This window comes from Dreissena polymorpha, chromosome 5 (genome assembly GCF_020536995.1).
Source record: "Dreissena polymorpha isolate Duluth1 chromosome 5, UMN_Dpol_1.0, whole genome shotgun sequence".
Taxonomy (NCBI): Eukaryota; Metazoa; Mollusca; class Bivalvia; order Myida; family Dreissenidae; genus Dreissena; species Dreissena polymorpha.
In genome coordinates, this window is record NC_068359.1 from 59,898,178 (window position 1) to 59,917,254 (window position 19,077).

General features: G+C 37.5%; 1 protein-coding gene across 1 annotated transcript in view; it reads left to right on the forward strand.

The window, feature by feature from the left end:
* Nucleotides 1–19,077, forward strand: part of LOC127831004 (lim and transglutaminase domain protein ltd-1-like) — a 35,822-nt gene that overhangs the window by 5,117 nt on the left and 11,628 nt on the right. The window contains exons 3-8 of the mRNA XM_052355980.1: nt 10,043–10,240; nt 10,646–10,875; nt 14,371–14,561; nt 16,427–16,569; nt 17,374–17,492; nt 18,323–18,903. Of these exons, the coding sequence (XP_052211940.1) occupies nt 10,043–10,240; nt 10,646–10,875; nt 14,371–14,561; nt 16,427–16,569; nt 17,374–17,492; nt 18,323–18,903 (1,462 nt within the window). The remainder of the gene's footprint in view (nt 1–10,042; nt 10,241–10,645; nt 10,876–14,370; nt 14,562–16,426; nt 16,570–17,373; nt 17,493–18,322; nt 18,904–19,077) is intronic.

Consider the following 19,077-nt stretch of genomic DNA (forward strand, 5'->3'; position numbering starts at 1 on the left):
GAGTTCAGTGACAAAATTTGACTGTATTTCGCAATCAGCATTGCATGCAAACAAATAACTAGCACAATCGCATTAAAGTAATTTTGAGGATTAAGAATTCAGGCCAAGACAATTATCAGAGTTGATAATCACCGCAGTGGTTGTAGGTATTAGGTGGGATGTAGTCCTGACGGCGGATAAATATTTTGAAACGATTTTCGTGTGAGGCGTGAGGCATTTCATTATATGGCATGCCTCGAACCAATTTAAGTCTAGTAATAATAGTTGGGCAAAGATTTACAAAAATGTATGTTTGCATTTGCGCTTGCTGGTTATGGGTGGATAGGTAGGTAAATATTTTTGTTTGCATGAGTGCATGTTCAAGTTTACAACATTAAAGGACTGTCTATGACAGACAATAAATTTTAATTTCCTTCTCACCTTTCACAAGATGGTGTCTAGTCGAGTTAAATTATAATATCGAAGATCAATGACGCAAATCAATGAAAGAGGCATACCTACGATAAATACGGTATTTATTTTCAAAAAAACAAATAAGGTAACACTTTACAAAAAAAAGTATTAAATTGTTGCATGACACAAAGGTTCCCTTTTAAATATCCTTAAGATATGAAAAAGTTGTCCCCTAACGTTTTGGCGGAAAAAAGTCGAAGAAGCAAAAGTCGCTGTGAATCAAAAATATGTTTGAAATTAAACACTTGTTCATAGCGATTTCATAGATACGATATTGTACTTATGAAATAACTGCTTGGATATGAATAATTTAATAAATCTCTATACTTTTATCCTGAAAATAATAAGCTTCTTATTTTTTTTCATTAGAACAATATCAAGCGGTAGGTCGGCAACTTCAAAGTTATTTGTATCTGTATTTGAAATTGCTGCTCGAGACTATTTTAACCCATTCATGCCTAGCGTCCTGAAAAAAGGACATTGCAAACAGCGTAGACCCAGATGAGACGCCGCATAATGCGGTCTGCGCTGTTTGCTTAAATGAATTTCTTTATGGAATTCTAAATATTAAAAAAAAAATTCTTGACACCCCTAATTTTGGAAATAAATTGATCCAATTTAGAAAGATGGGAGAGTCCACTGGGCATAAATGGGTTAATGATTAAACCTATAGACCGCTGAACAGACAAACAGACACAGAGACATCTACAATCATATGTTCGAACAGACACAGAGACATCTACAATCATATGTTCGAACAGACACAGAGACATCTACAATCATATGTTCGAACAGACACAGAGACATCTACAATCATATGTTCGAACAGACACAGAGACATCTACAATCATATGTTCGAACAGACACAGAGACATCTACAATCATATGTTCGAACAGACACAGAGACATCTACAATCATATGTTCGAACAGACACAGAGACATCTACAATCATATGTTCGAACAGACACAGAGACATCTACAATCATATGTTCGAACAGACACAGAGACATCTACAATCATATGTTCGAACAGACACAGAGACATCTACAATCATATGTTCGAACAGACACAGAGACATCTACAATCATATGTTCGAACAGACACAGAGACATCTACAATCATATGTTCGAACAGACACAGAGACATCTACAATCATATGTTCGAACAGACACAGAGACATCTACAATCATATGTTCGAACAGACACAGAGACATCTACAATCATATGTTCGAACAGACACAGAGACATCTACAATCATATGTTCGAACAGACACAGAGACATCTACAAATCAGAAATTTATTTAAGGCAGATAAGCATTCAATAAACCACAAAGTCAGGTTTTATACATTAATTTTGTTCTGCAGATTGCGGAAGGGGTCTCTTGTACATATTTTTTAACTTTGGCATTTTCACGAATCAAGCCGCACCATGCGCAATAAACTACGACATTTTTTATTTATCGAAAATGAAAGTTGCATATATAGATAAGAAAACAGTTTATGTCAAATAATAAACGAGGCCACATTTTCGATTCGATATGTATGATGTGTCGTTGTCCGAACATGTACATTAGCATATACATGTACGACATCAGAAAATAATACACTTCGCTACCATACTATGTCAATATATTTTCACAAAAACATACCTCCAAAGGTCGTTTATGTTTAAAAGTAATTTTCTTTCCCTATTGTTGACCTTTTTTCTTTTTGCTTGTCACTTGGTCAATTTTATTGTAAAGACTGACAGTTGATCCTTAGATTACTTGCCGACACAAAAGAGTCTATTTAATTACCGAAACCTTGTTTATGTTCATCTTAGTTTCACAGTCGCGAATTGGCTTTATGACTATTTGAATGACAAAAAAGTAACAATCATAAATACTTGAAATTTGAAAGAATTCAAATAAGAATAAATGGCTGTAAAAATGGCATTGCATGAACGAATTGTGAACAAATAAGTAGTATAGTACGGGATTTCTTTTTTACAACATATGGGTCACGCCTTGGGAAAACTGGGCTTAATCTATGTGTTGAATTGACGTCCCAGATTAGACTGTGCAGTCTGCACAGGCTATTCATTGACGCAACTTTTCGAATAGACTGGATTTTTCTATAGAAGGGAATGTCTTTAAACGAAAAATACCCCAAAAGCGGTAAGGGGCGTCAATGATTAGCCTGTGCGGACTGCACAGGCTTTCCTGGGGCGACACTTTACACAAGTGCATTATGCCCAGTTTTTCCAGATCGCGGCTCATATGATAGAATGGTACTCTGAGACTCAAATCTGTCGGCTCATATGATAGTATGGTGCTCTGAGACTCAAATGTGTCGGGTCGCTCATATGATGGTATGGTGCTCTGAGACTCAAATCTGTCGGGTCATATGATAGTATGGTGCTCTGAGACTCAAATCTGTCGGCTCATATGATAGTATGGTGCTCTGAGACTCAAATCTGTCGGGTCGCTCATATGATAGTATGGTGCTCTGAGACTCAAATCTGTCGGGTCGCTCATATGATAGTATGGTGCTCTGAGACTCAAATCTGTCGGGTCGCTCATATGATAGTATGGTGCTCTGAGACTCAAATCTGTCGGCTCATATGGTAGTATGGTGCTCTGAGACTCAAATCTGTCGGGTCGCTCATATGATAGTATGGTGCTCTGAGACTCAAATCTGTCGGGTCCCTCATATGATAGTATGGTGCTCTGAGACTCAAATGTGTCGGGTCGCTCATATGATAGTATGGTGCTCTGAGACTCAAATCTGTCGGGTCGCTCATATGATAGTATGGTTCTCTGAGACTCAAATCTGTCGGGTCGCTCATATGATAGTATGGTGCTCTGAGACTCAAATCTGTCGGGTCGCTCATATGATAGTATGGTGCTCTGAGACTCAAATCTGTCGGGTCGCTCATATGATAGTATGGTGCTCTGAGACTCAAATCTGTCGGGTCGCTCATATGATAGTATGGTGTTCTGAGACTCAAATCTGTCGGGTCGCTCATATGATAGTATGGTGCTCTGAGACTCAAATCTGTCGGGTTGCTCATATGATAGTATTGTGCTATGAGACTCAAATCTGTCGGCTCATATGATAGTATGGTGCTCTGAGACTCAAATCTGTCGGGTCGCTCATATAATAGTATGGTGCTCTGAGACTCAAATCTGTCGGGTTGCTCATATGATAGTATTGTGCTCTGAGACTCAAATCTGTCGGCTCATATGATAGTATGGTGCTCTGGGACTCAAATCTGTCGGGTCGCTCATATGATAGTATGGTGCTCTGAGACTCAAATCTGTCGGGTCGCTCATATGATAGTATGGTGCTCTGAGACTCAAATCTGTCGGGTCGCTCATATGATAATATGGTGCTCTGAGACTCAAATCTGTCGGGTCGCTCATATGATAGTATGGTGCTCTGAGACTCAAATCTGTCGGGTCATATGATAGTATGGTGCTCTGAGACTCAAATATGTCGGGTCGTATGATAGTATGGTGCTCTGAGACTCAAATCTGTCGGGTCATATGATAGTATGGTGCTCTGAGACTCAAATATGTCGGGTCGTATGATAGTATGGTGCTCTGAGACTCAAATCTGTCGGGGGTCATATGATAGTATGGTGCTCTGAGACTCAAATCTGTCGGGTTATATGATAGTATGGTGCTCTGAGACTCAAATCTGTCGGGTCATATGATAGTATGGTGCTCTGAGACTCAAATCTGTCGGGTCATATGATAATATGGTGCTCTGAGACTCAAATCTGTCGGGTCGCTATTTTACACCAGCAAACAACATTTTTAGAGTATTTACTATTATTTTCAATACATGATTTGTTAAAACAAAAACACACGGAGAACTAATTTGAAAATCGCTCAAACAAACTTGTTCATCAATGTGCCAGAAAAAAAGATAACAAAAGCACCTGATTATCTATATAGAAATAATACGTGTGTAAATAGTAATGCATATACTCTATTCTTGTTATGGACATGACGCTTAAGGAAATGGAAACCTATGTATAGTATATCGAGAACTCTTATGCAAAGTGTATTTGATTTTATTGAAAGATGTTCAACATTATCAATCAAACAACATTAACTGAAGTTGATAAAATCCCATTACAAATAATCCGTAATAAAACGCAAACAGTATTGAAGTATAAATAAGCATGCACAGTGAGTGTATAAAAATAAAGAAAGAAAAAGAAAATGAATAGTCTATTCCCCATTAATCGAACACTAGCGAACGATGCCGGGACGCCAGTAAAATGGCATTTTGTACGGTTTGATCGAACTTGACCGAGTGAGATGGCGAATAGTAAGCGCTACTTTCAGAGCGCCGAATGAAGGTTAAAAAGATAAGCATTTAGAGTGTGGTTTAAAAAAAAATTCTTTTCATATCAAGCTATCAGCAAAATATTGTATTACCATCTTCATTTCTTATGATTTTGACATGTTTATATTATTTCTTTGCGTCAACGGCTTATCCAAATTATTTCTTTGCTTCAACAGCTTATCCAAATAATCATTAAAAGATTATTCCACAAAAGTATAAGCAGTAATTATTGAACATTAAAAGATCGTTGTTGGTTTCAATGCCTTGAGTTAACCTATTTATGCCTAGCGTCTAGAAAAAAGCCTTGGCAAACAGCGTAGACCCAGATGAGACGCCGCATGATGCGGCGTCTCATCAGGGTCTGCGCTGTTTGCTTAAAGGAATTTCTGTAAGAAATATTCTAAATATGGAAATAAATATACTAGACATCCCTAATTTTGGAAATAAATTGATCCAATTTTGAATGATGGGAGGGTCCACTAGGCATAAATGGGTTAAATTTGCACAATTCTTTGATTCCCTGAATCCTCCCGCCGCATAATTAGCTCGGTAGTCTTTCATGAAATGAATAACTCTTCTGAATTACCGTTTCTATATATTAATATCAATAGTGCCGTTATTACTCTATGTTTTCTGACACCCCTTTTCTAGCAAAAAAAAATTTCTTTTTCGTAACTCTTAATTTTCGGACATACAGGTTTTCGTCCATAATTAATGACTCTAAGTTTTTGAACAGTATATTTTACAGCGCTATTTTCCAAATTTCGGCCCTGTTTTCGTTATCTTATGACACATTCGGTTAAACAACCGGGTTAACATAATAAAACCTGGCAGATGCATGTCTGCAGGTAATGGACCATATTATTTCAAAATCTAGATTTGTTGTTCGGTCATAAGAACTATGTGCACTTTGCAATGTTAAATGATTGTTAACTGCATAAGTAAAGAGATCACAATTCTGAACTCTTGAGGATCAAATGCCATTTCCATTTTTGATGAAATGAAAAGACAAAACGAACTTAAAGCATCTATTATAGTCGAAAAGTCTTCCCGACCTTAAGAAACCTACGACCGCTTCCAAACTGGAAGTCGCCAGCAAGGCAGAAACCCCGGCTAGCAGCACCAGCCAAGACCGGTCGAAGTCGGCCGGGGGCAGACGGAAACACCCGGACCCCAAGAACGCCGGGGTAACGCGCATGCGCACAAGTGTCTTAGGTGGATGATCGTTTTCGTTAGTTTCAGATAGGCACGTGTGCACTTTGGTGTTGGAGGAATTTTTTTAGTGGCTTTCAGACGTGTTTTTTTGCACATTGTCGGAATAAAAACGTCATAATATGTAATAAAAGAAAATGTGTTCTCGAGCATCCGTTATTTTTATGTCCCCCGCCACTATAGGGGACATATTGTTTTTGCCCTGTCTGTTGGTTTGTTGCTTTGTTTGTTTGTGCAAACTTTAACATTTGTCATAACTTTTGCAATATTGAAGATAGCAACTTCATATTTGGCATGCATGTGTATCTCATGGAGCTGCACATTTTGAGTGGCGAAAGGTCAATGTCAAGGTCATCCTCCAAGGTCGAAGGTCAAATATATGGGTCAAAATCGCTCATTTAATGCACACTTTTGCAATATTGAAGATAGCGACTTGATAATTGGCCTGTATGTGTATCTTTCTTTTTATACCACATTTATATAGCGTCCTTTTCATACTCGAGATGTGCGTTCAAAGGCGCTTTCCCTGATCACTGGGTCATAAGTCGTCCGTTAACATCTTGTATCTCATGGAGCTGCACATTTTGAGTGGTGAAAGGTCAAGGTCATCCTTAAAGGTCAAAAGTCAAATATATGGGGACATAGTGTTTCACAAACACATCTTGTTTACATTTAAATACGATTACCGGTAGAACTAACGACAGCTTATTTTATTTTATTTTTGACTGAAACGAATGAACACGTAAACATTTTTTTTTATAAAACCGATCTAGCTATTGGCCACTGTTAAATATGGTGGCAGATAGCTAATATGTCGTGCTGATGGCGTTGAAATATCCAGATCTAGATAAAACGACAAAAAAATGTTTATTTTTCGTAGCAGTGCGTTTATATGCCGTTTTGGTGTGCTGTGGCATGACACACAAGCGTCAACACACAATAAATATATGGCGGATATTAAGACTTATCGTGTTTACAGATGAGCAGCGCTCATAAAACGGGGTTAAATGCAAATGCGTAAAATCGACCTTGATTAGCCTATGCAGTCCGCACAGCTAATCAGGTCTAACATTTTCTGCTCTCATGGATTTTTTTTCGTTTTAACGAAAAATCTAATTTAGCCAGGAAGTGACGTCCCTGGTTAGTCAGTAGGTCACTTGATACATGCATTAAGCCCCATTTTCCCTACAGCGCGGCTCAGATATTGTGTATGCACAATGCACTTTCATGCCGCACTGGTCCTGAATTACCACGATTCTAAAAACAAAAACAAATCAATACGGGGTTGCTGAACTGTGCTGAGGTGTATGCGGTACATGTTTATCTTGGCAAGTCACTCCTATGGTATCGAAAGCAAACTTTTCCAGGAAAGGTCTATGGATTGGGCAAAATAAATAGCACGTACCATCCCATAGGAGATTCTGTTTCCTAATTCTCGAGATCAATCTCTGTTATGGCAATATCCTGGATCACCCCTGGTTCGATGCGAAGCACTAAGTTCGTGACCAAGCAGTTAAGGAATTCGCGTACTTAGCGGGGGTCAAAGGTTCGATGTCACAAAGGGTATGGATGGGTTCGAATATATTTTCATCAGTAAAGGTGCCTTAAAGATCAACGATTGGCCCTTGTTGTTGATATTTTTGTTGACAACGTTTTCCCGATTTAACAGTTAATCAGACGATATATGTAACCCTTTTGGTTGTATCAGAGCGCAGTGTATTTTCACAATTGACGTCAATGTACAAATGCTACGTGCCGCACACATTCGGTTACGGTTGTTTTGAACTCTTTTTTCACAGATAACATATCTTTGACATTAATGTTTAGCGTTTTCACTGAACTTTGCATATAATTTTACGATTATGTAAGTTTTTATTTTGTTCCCTTGAATGGTATATTAATATGTACATATATCATATATCTAATACATACTTCATGTGTATATTTAAGTTTAAATTTGTTTAGTATCTAAATGAATTTATTCTTTCGATGTATAATTGAATTTGTCTATGTATTGATCAATCTAAAAGCTAATGGCTCGGTAATCGTTAATAAACCAGCTTGATTCTCTGAAATGTTTTTTCTACATTGATCTTTTACTTTAAAGAGACATTTTCACAGATTTTGGCAGATATTGAAGTTTGTCATTAAATGCATTACATTGATAAATGTAAACATTGGATCTAAAAGCTCACGTTAAAATTAAAGCAAAGAAAAAAGTAACCTTAAATGTTGCTCGAACCACTGACCCCTGAAGTAAAAGTCCAACACTTAGGCCATTCGGCCATCAGTGCTTATAAAATGGGTGATGTATCTTATACTCGTATTCTCAAAAATATAACGACAACAACAGAACCAAATTATTCAATCGTTTCGCGTTGCAACGCTTTATAATTTTAAGGTTTTGAAATCGTCAAAATATGCATATAATGGATATTTTAAAGCATTGTAAATGTTCAGCATTACTGTTTCCTCAAAAATATCAAAACTTCATCGAAAATGTGCGAATATGAAACATTTTTGTTTAATTTTATCAATTTATCAACCGTGAAAAGGTCCCTTTAAGTTAAAACAGTTGCGTGTGTACTATGGTTATGTATCATGATATAGACCGTAATTCAGGCTAGATTGTAATTATTTGTTATATGTATCATATCCGTCCACATTACCCAAAATAAAATAGCTTAAATATTGAACAATTATTGAAGTATTGGAAGTTTCTTGTTGAGTCGTGGGTTCTTTTAGAGTCGTGGTTGTAGAGATCGCGTGAAATTACGCGATTGAACGTTCTCGCATTATGCAGCCGTTACGGAAACAAGTTTTAACCAGGTCACCATCTTTTGGCTGATCAAAACTTCGACAAAAACAGGTCAATATTTTTATTCATCGGAGCTCTTATCAACTATTCCCTCTTTTACAAAATATTCATATAGTGTTCCTTAGTAAGACAAATCGTTTATTTATTAGTATTTTCCATACTTATTTGTCTGTTGACATTTTTTTCACGAGAAATTAACCTCTTCTGCAATGCCAGTTTTAAGTATGCATAGTATGTATTATTTGCAAGTCTTGACATTGGAATTGCCAATCCGAATGCACGGCTCAACAGAAACCTTTCTCAAGATGGCAGTTTGACACCATCAACAAAATCGATTATTTATTATTATTACAGACGATTAACATGTGGAAAAAAGCAACACATATAAAGACCACATGTTAATAATTATGTTTATACTGATTCAAAGTTATATATTTATAAGAGATTTGTGATGTTACAACTTTATGAAAATTACCCGCGTCTCAACAAGAATATAGCACATAGACGTTAATAAAATTGTTAAAAACATGATTCACGGAGTATCATTTTTGTATACGGTGTTTTTTTCTCATTGTTTAAAATGTTCAAAGTCTACTTTTTCATTTTATTAAATGGTTCTTTATTGTGAAAAATAATATTTCAGAGCATTTGAAATAAAAAAAACAACACAGCAGCAGTAGAAAATGTTCCGATGTCTTTTTGTTGAATCCACCATTATCGCTTTAACACCATACAATTTCTCGGTGTTCATGGCGTATCTAAACATCGAACATCTCATATATTCGCCGCCGAACAATTTTCAAGATCGGAGCGTTATTTTTTCAAATCTATATCTGTGCTTACACTTTTGGGGCCAGTAACTTAAAAATGACATTCCCTATGTATGAATATGTAATAGACGTAGCAATTTCTTGTTGATCAGGAAACTTCCAAAACATGAGAACTCCTGATATACTTAACGCATAACGATTGGTAAAACTTAAGGTCATTTTTTTGTTTTGCCAAAAAACAACAGATTGATAAGTTAACGTTGCAACGGCGTAACGACCAAATGGTCATGGGTTAGAACCTCACTGATCTTTAGATCTCCATCCAATGCAACATGCACTGGTTTGACCCAGGAAACGGACTCGAGAGCGTTTCAATAAGCATTCGGCTTTCAATTCAATAGAGCTTACATAAATAGGTTTAAACTAACGAAGCAACTTGTTGTATTGCAGGAAAATCCCGTAGCTTGGGAGCTTCTGACGTATTCGCCGCCCTACGGCAAGGATTTCGAGTTTTCCCATACACATTATCTCTACTCTAATGACGTCGGCCGCCTCGAGGACTTCCCTCCACCTCACACCGCCCCCACGAGAAAACACGAGATCTTCGATCCGGAACAATACAAACAAGTGGACGAACACACGGACACAGTGAGTTTTTGTTTTAAGTTTTCCAATTAAATTTAATAACTATTTGTATAAAGGTCATTTTCATTCAATCACTCTTATTGCCAGAATAGTGCTTTTTTACTTATCATGGGGACTCTAGAGACCGATAAGTCGAAAATAAGTCGTAAAAGTTATGAATCTCTTGTCTGATAAATGAAACGTTTGATGGATTTTTTTTTTTTAGTGAAAAAGCATGCATTGAATATTCTTCTGATTTAACACGTTTATGACTCTAGGAAATCAAAATTCCACATGAATAAACATATACAGGTTAATCAGATTTATTACTAGTATTTAATATAATGTGTCTAATATAGACATAGCTGATCAAATTTATTAAATTTATTTCTAAGATTCATGAACCTAATGTACTCGTTTCGGGACCAGATTACGGACCACTTTTTAACCCGTCCTCTCACGGAACTCGTGCGCGCACTCTGCGGTGACTATGACGACGACATCTCGAAATCTCGTGCACTCTACCGGTGGTTCACGTCACAGCCGGTGGAGACGACGGACTACAAGAAGACCGGCAAGGCGGACACGGCCATGTACCAGTTGTGGCACCTGAAGAACAAGCGGAACACCTATGCGGGGTTCTTCAGTCTGCTGTGTTGGTACGTTGAACCAAACACACACCGTTAGTTGACATTAAAGCGAGTTTAATCGCTTTCAACTGGTACGTTCAAGCATACAAACACCGTTAGTTGCCATTTAAGCGAGTTTAATCGATTTCAATTTGTACGTTCAACCAAACACACACCGTTAGTTGACATTTAATCGAGTTTAAAGTAACATTACTACTCAAAATCAACGAAAATTTCGTACAATTGTTCGTAAAATAAACTTTACCAATTCAAAATCAGTGTTCCTCATGGCGATTGCCGAAATCACAACGCCAGATGTGGTCTGGTAAAATAGATGTTTGTAGATACAAGATGCTCGTTTTTATTATTGTTTTGCATATCTATTCATACGACACATGAACACTAACATGGTGTTCGTGTGTCGTATGAAAAGATATATTCGCGGGAATTAATTGTGGCCACAAATTAATAAAAAACGAGCTTTTTGTATCTACAAAAATCTATGTAATCATACCACATCTAGGGTTGAAAGTTTGGCTATTGCTACAAGGAACACTGATTGATAAGGTGTTAACTTTATTTTACGAAATACTTAACGAAATTTTCGATGATTTTGAGCGTTATAGAGACTTTAATCGATTTCAATTGGTGCGTTCAACCAAACACACAACGTAAATTTCCATTTAAGCGAGCTAAATCGATTTCAATTAAACAGGATAGTCTCGAAATCTATGAATTTAAGAGATGATTGTTGGTACGTTCAACAAATTGGAAAATACTATAAAATCATGCATATTCATTGGCATACAATTTCGTGGTTTTTGATGAGATGAATATTTCGTGGCACGTCAATGCGTGGATTTTTATGTGTGAAAGTCGTTTTGTAGATTAACCCACGAAATAAATCAACGAAAATAAAGTGGGGCCTTTTCACTTTTTGGTTTAAATGACAAAATTGAAAAAAGGTTTTAGATACGCAAATTTTCATTCTATTTATGATATTTGTGAGGAAACAGTAAGACTGAACATGTACCATGCTCTAAAATATCAATTATATGTATCTTTTGACGATTTAAAAACCTGAAAATTATAAAGCGTTGCAACTCGAAACGATTGAATAATGTGGAGAGTTCTGTTGTTGTCTTTATATTGTGTGACACAACGAAGATTGCTTATATAAAGTATAAAATACATCAGTAATTGTATGAGCACGGATGGCAAAATGGTCTAATCGATAGACTTTTACTCCAGGGGTCAGGTGTTCGAGCCCAGTTGAGGCTTACTTTTTGTTTCTTTACTTTTATTCTTGTTTTTCACTGGAGCTTTTTAGATCCTATGTTTACATTAATTAATATAAAGCATTTTATAACAAACTGCAATCCACGCTAAAATATGCGAACAGATCCCTTTAACGTATAACGAATAATAATGACTTTACAGTAGTGGACATTTAAGCAGGGACCTATGCAAACTTTGTATAGGTCCCTGGTTAAAGCAAGTTCATGTATATACGATTTCAATATTAATATTTTATTATCGAAATATAAAACCAACATATTAACCATGATCGATGAATGTTAAGTAACAATAATTAAAAGATGAATATGGTAACATCATGTTATTTTTTTTTAATCCCAGTTAAATTTATAACGAGCAAGTTAATGCCGATACCGACGAGTCTACCCTTTTCCCACTTTGAAGCAAAATGAAAGTGGCTATGTGCAAACAGCATAAAACCAGAACAGCCTGCGAGTAACTCACAGTCTGTTCAGGTTTTATGCTGTTTGCTGCTCATCAGTATCTAAGGGCTGGAAATGAAGCCTTAAAACTTGAATCTAGTAAGAAAATTTCTTAAATTAATTACAACTTTCGTGCGTACAAATATGTAGTGGTAAAGGATTAACCCATTTATGCCTAGCGTCTAGAAAAAAGGCCTTGGCAAACAGCGAAGACCCAGATGAGACGCCGCATGATGAGGCGTCTCATCAGGGTCTGCGCTGTTTGCTTAAAGGAATTTCTGGAATAAATATTCTAAATATAGAAATAAATATACTAGACATCCCTAATTTTGGAAATAAATTGATCCAATTAAGAAGGATGGGAGAGTCCACTAGGCATAAATGGGTTAATTGTGGAGTACATGTGTACATGTCTTATGTGAATGAAGGCGTTTTATATTGTGCAGCTGAAAATTATTTGCACGTGAATAAAATAATGCTCTCGTTTATTTTCTGTGACTACTTCTCCTAAACTTGTATTCTACTTTTTGACCCATCAACGTTTTAACTGTTTTGGATAACAATTAGATATCTTATAGATTTACTTTAAGTCAAGTATCGTTGATAAGTCTATGATAACCTACCGGTGATTTTTTGAATGTTGACAAGGAATTGTTGTTGTTTAACAACACAGTAAGCCGCGTTATGTTAATTATGGGCTTGATGTTTTTAAAGTGTTGCCCCATATAAGCCTGTGCAGTCCGCACAGGATAATCAAGGATGACATTTTCCGCTTTGTGGAATTTTCCGCGTACCTCTTACAACCGCATATCCGGTTTAAGCAGAAAGTGACCTCCATGATTAGCCTGTACGAGCGCACATGCATTTAGCTCATTGTCTCCAGATCGATGCTCACATATTTATCAGATCATGCTCGAATGGAACCAATTTTCTCATTTTTGTTTTTAAAGGCCACTCCACACATTCTTATAGTTCTAGTTCATGTTTATAATACCAAATCAGACTGATGCCTCGTTATCAAAGTCGTATGTACCAGACCAACAAATAGTAAGATATTGGTCGATAAGAATTGCCAACTTGAAAATAGAACCGTTTAACCTTTTCCGACATAAATACGTTTTTGACACATTTGTAGTCATCTAGAAAGTTACATTTAATTTAATACCGTTCTTACTACATTCAAGTTTGAAAGGCTTTATTTTCAACCCTTCGTAACCGATGAGAAGCAAAAACAGCATAAAACCTGAACAGACTGCGAGTGACTCGCAGTCTGTTCTGGTTTTATGCTGGTTGCAAAAGCCATTGTAATCAGTTGAAGATGACGTGTCTTGACTGAATTCGGGTTTAAAGGGCCTTGTTCACAGGTTGTTGAAATGACAGTTGTTAAAATAATGGAGCTTAGCTCTTCTGATGTTTAAATGCAGCAATTAAAGGCATTGACTGACACGTCAAACATGCCCCAATCTGTGGACAAGTTCCTGTAAGAAATAGTTCATTGCAATTAATTGTCGCGTTATTTTACCGTTTCTATTTCATACAAAAATCATTCATTTACATGGTAAATAAAATAATTATTAATCTAGTTGTATTCATTTATATGGTTTGGTAAAATATATTTGTTATTTAGTTGAACCCCATTTACTTTAGCTATATTGCATCGAAAGCATTCGGCTTATTAAAACGCTCTCGAGTCCGTTTACCTGGTAGAAGTCGTACTTGTTTAAAGAGAACCATTTTATGAAATAAACTTTCAAAACTATTACTGCCCGACTTCTGGTTCTTGCAGGTACGCGAATCTGCCGTGCGCCATCATCCGCGGGTACCTGAAGGGTTCCACGTACGAGGTGGGACAGAAGATCAACAAAGAGTCGCACCGAGGGGAGTGGAACGCCGTACTGGTGGACGGCAACTGGCGCTTCATCAATGCCTTCTGGGGCGCATGCGTGCTGTCCGGGGACGAAGAGGAGGAGTCGAAAAGTACATTTTAAACAAAGAATATTAATTTTGATACTTTGTGAGAACTGCATGTGCGAAAAGTGTCGTCCCAGATTAGATTGTGTATTCCCTAAACGGGAGTATCGCTAAGAGATTCCTTTAAGCGAATAATACTATATAAAAAGGAAAGTGTCGTCACTGATTTGCCTGTGTGGACTGCACTGGCTTATCAGTGACGTCACTTTACGCACGTGCATTAAGTTCGGTTTTCACAGAACAAGGCTTATTTAGTTCTGATTGTCTTTAATGAAATTGAAATATCGGACAATACATTTCACAATACTAAAGAGTCATGTTGTTCAAATTTTAATCGGATTTCGTCGTCTAGAACAATTTAAACCGTGTGCTATGCCTTTTGTTTAACAATTTATCTGTTTTATCAGTCCAAACGTGGTTCAGATAAATATGCGCCAATATACCAATAAATATATACGGTTGATTACAGGCAATAATGAAGGTAAACTATCCCTTAATAAAAATATTATTAGTTTATACAATTTCTAGTGGCTGGATTCAGACCTTTTCTAATCCATTAACGATTGTTTCAGATTATTGTTACTCGTCTAAAATTATTTGTACTCAGTAAGCGAACATTTCATACTATTACTCTGTAACGATTGTTTAACCCATTTATGCCTAGTGGACTCTCCCATCCTTCTAAATTGGATCAATTTATTTCCAAAATTAGGGATGTCTAGTATATTTTTTCTATATTTACAATATTTCTTACAGAAATTCCTTTGAGCAAACAGCGCAGACCCTGATGAGACGCCGCATACTGTGGCGTCTCATCTGGGTTTACGCTGTTTGCCAAGGCCTTTTTTCTAGACGCTAGGCATAAATGGGTTAATATGTTGTCTTCTCAACAATCGCTGTTTACTCGGTTATAGATTTCTTTTCGGAAATTCAGACTATTACTCGGTAACGCACTTTTCAAACGTGTTATACTCAGTATACTATCGTTTTAGACTCAGCAGGATTTCGTTTCGGATCACTTCATCAAAACGTTGTGTCACATACTTATTTTAATCAGTTAATGTTTATGAGACCATTTCATCGTAAGATCGTTTGAAAAAAAATAGCCTCAAACAAACGTCTTCTGAGTAAAAATAGCCCGACACAAGCGTCTACTGTGTAGAAATAGTCTGAAACAAGCGTCTACTGTGTAGAAATAGCCCGAAACAAGCGTCTACTGAGTAGAAATAGCCCGAAACAAGCGTCTACTGTGTAGAAATAGTCTGAAACATGCTTTTAAAAAGGTCTAAAACAATTGTATATTTGAAATATCTTTTACGCTTGTTTCAGACTACATGTATTTTTCCTTACCGGTAGTTAACTTTTTTATCAGACTATCGAACCTAAAAGTTTGTTGGAGGCTATTTCAAACTATTTCACCTTAACACTTTTAACACTTGTTTCAGATTACATCTGATCAGTAGACACCTTTTCAATCTTTTGGTTTAACAATACTTCATGTATCAAGATATACTAATCTATACTATACTCTCTACAAATATTATCTTATTTTACTGGAGACATGTTTTCAGTTGATGGCAATCGACTTATACGCTGAGAAAACTTTTAAGTTCACAGTGATATAACTGTTATTTTTTAGGATCGTAGAATTAAAAATGATAAACTTGCGCTTAGGCGGGTTACACTAAACTAAAAAGTAAAAGGGGGAAATTTTAAAAAAATAGAACCTTGCTTCGTGTCTCGCCTATTCTAAGATATAAATGACACACTTTTTTAATTTTATAAATGCATTCAGCTTACATACAGTTTTGTTTATGTTCCGATTCAGTGAATGCTTGTTTCGCACTCGATCACGTAAACGCTCGTTTCAGACTATTTCTACACGTGCGACGAAAACTTTTTTCTGACTGACCCCCAGCAGCTCATATACACGCACTTACCGGAAGAGGATGCCTGGCAGCTGCTCGACAAGAAAAAGTCGGTCGAGGAGTTCGAGACCATGGTGTTCCTCAAGGTCAGTGGGCGCCGATGTTGGCACGGTTATGGGTATGAGCCGCGTTATGAGAAAAGTGGGCATAATGCATGTGCGTAAAGTGTCGTCCCAGAATAGCCTGTGCAGTCCGAACAGGCTAATCAGGGACGATACTTTCCGCTTTAATGGTCTTTTTAGTTTCACGGAAGTCCCTCCTTACCGTAAATCAGGTTAAGGCGGAAAGTGTCGTCCCTGATTAGCTTGGGCGGACTGCACAGGCTAATCTGGGACGACGCTAAACGCACATACATTATGCCCAGTTTTCTCAGAACGCGACACCTATGGTGAAACAGATTTCAGCCGCATTTTGTGAAAACTGGGCTTAATGCATGTGCGTAAAGTGACGTCCTAGGTTAGCACGTGCAGTCCGCAATCGACGCTTTTGTGGAATTTTGTTGAAAAAAAATCGTCTGGGAAAATCCGGTAAAGGCGGAATGTCACGTGCCAATTAAGCGTGTGTGGTCTGAACTATACGCACATACGTTAAGCTCAGTTTTCACAGAACGAGGCATATTTTATCGACAGAAAAACGCAGCAAAGTCAACATTGCTTTTGCATCCAGCGTAAAACCAGAACAGCCTGCGAGTAACGCTGATAAGTATGTGTAAATGCTCATAAGTATCTAAATGTTGGAAATGAAGCCTTTACAACTTTATGTTGAAAGGAATGTCTTTCAGAATTCAGAATACCACAGAAAGGTGCATATAGTTAATTTACTGACTGTAACTGACTGACTGTAATTGCATGTAATTATTTTGTCAATACCTTATTCCTCGAACTTTTCAGGACCGATTTTTCAACCTTGAGATGCGAGTCCTTTCACATAATCTTTGCAACACGGAGGCGAGAGACGGAGAAATAGAAATCCTGTTCGGTCTTCATCCAGAAAAATCAGTAAACCACAGGTCAGTTCAAACTCCATTTTCCGGTACATTTGGGTAGTTAGAGGGAACTGCGTTGTTGCTTACTTTTCTTACCTTGTCTAAGTGAGCCGCGTTCTTATAAAACAGTTCCTAATGCATGTGCGTAAAGTGTCGTCCCAGATAAGCGTGTGCAGTCCGCACAGGTTCATCTGGGATGACACTTTACGCAAATGCTTTCCAGTTCTTACCATCGGCGAGGAATAACCCTCCACCGCGCGCTTTAAAATCAGATTCAGTTTAGATCACTGAGTAATTATTAAGGCAACGATTGCTTTGAATTGGTATGGGACGTTTTATTGTTGTACAGTAGAACACTACTATGTTTAAAAATTATGATCTCACGAATTCAGATATAAGTGATAATAATGGTGCTTTAGTACTTCCTCAATGATCCTCAGTGGTTCATTTTTCTGTTGTGTTCTCCGGCTTCTCTTGAGAATTTACCATTCCATCCGGTTTTAAGAATTCAATTCTTTAAACGCTCCCGCACTATTCTATTAATCCATTTATGCCTAGCGTCTAGAAAAAAGGGCCTTGGCAAACAGCGTAGACCCAGATGAGACGCCGCATGATGCGGCGTCTCATCAGGGTCTGCGCTGTTTGCTTAAAGGAATTTCTGTAAGAAATATTCTAAATATAGAAATAAATATACTAGAAATCCCTAATTTTGGAAATAAATTGATCTAATTTAGAAGGATGGGAGAGTCCACTAGGCATAAATGCGTTTAATGATAAATCTTTCTTTCACGTATTTCAAGAACGTTGACGTATCTGCTGAATGATTCTTCGTCTGATTGTCACATTTTTTCCAGATTCCTCTGCATTCCCACGTACTTCATCGACAAAGACAAATCGAAGCAGACGAGAACGAGGCCAGTAGAACTGCCGCAGAAGAACGTCCAGCTCGACTTTATCCACCGACCAAACGAGAACGTACTCTCCATAAAGGTCCGCTTTCCAAAAGTGGGCACCTACAAATTGGAAATCGTAGGCAAAGACATCACAGTGAACACACCGGATTACGATTTTGACTGGGTGGCAATTTACAAAGTGGACGTAAACAGTATTCCGGAAAGGCAGGTGTTCTTCCCGGTTGTAGAGGATGCTGGCTGGGGCCCGAACCCGATACTCTCGGAATACGGTATCGAGTGCCTGTCACATTCGTCCGGCGTGATAAAGATGGAGCCCGGTCGGCTAGAACTCAAGTTCAAGGTCACGGATCCCGCAAAGTTCCAGCAGGCGAACTTCCACTATCAGCTGACGGTCATTGGGGCCGAGGACGAAAATATGGTGGAGAAGCATCCGTTCCAGTTGACTGGAGACATCTTAGAGGCCGCCTTCAACGTACCGGAAGGAGAGTTTAAGATGAAGATAGCCCATAAACTGGGAGAGGGTAGGTCAACAGTTTAGTTTAATGATTAAAGATTGGAGAAAATATAAAACATCATTAAGCGTGTTTGTTTTGCCATATTGTGTAAACTTAGCTTTATTCGTTGTATTATGGCGGCTCTTAAATGCTTTTTGGGTATTACCGAACTTATGCTGGTTATGTTCACGTCATAAAACA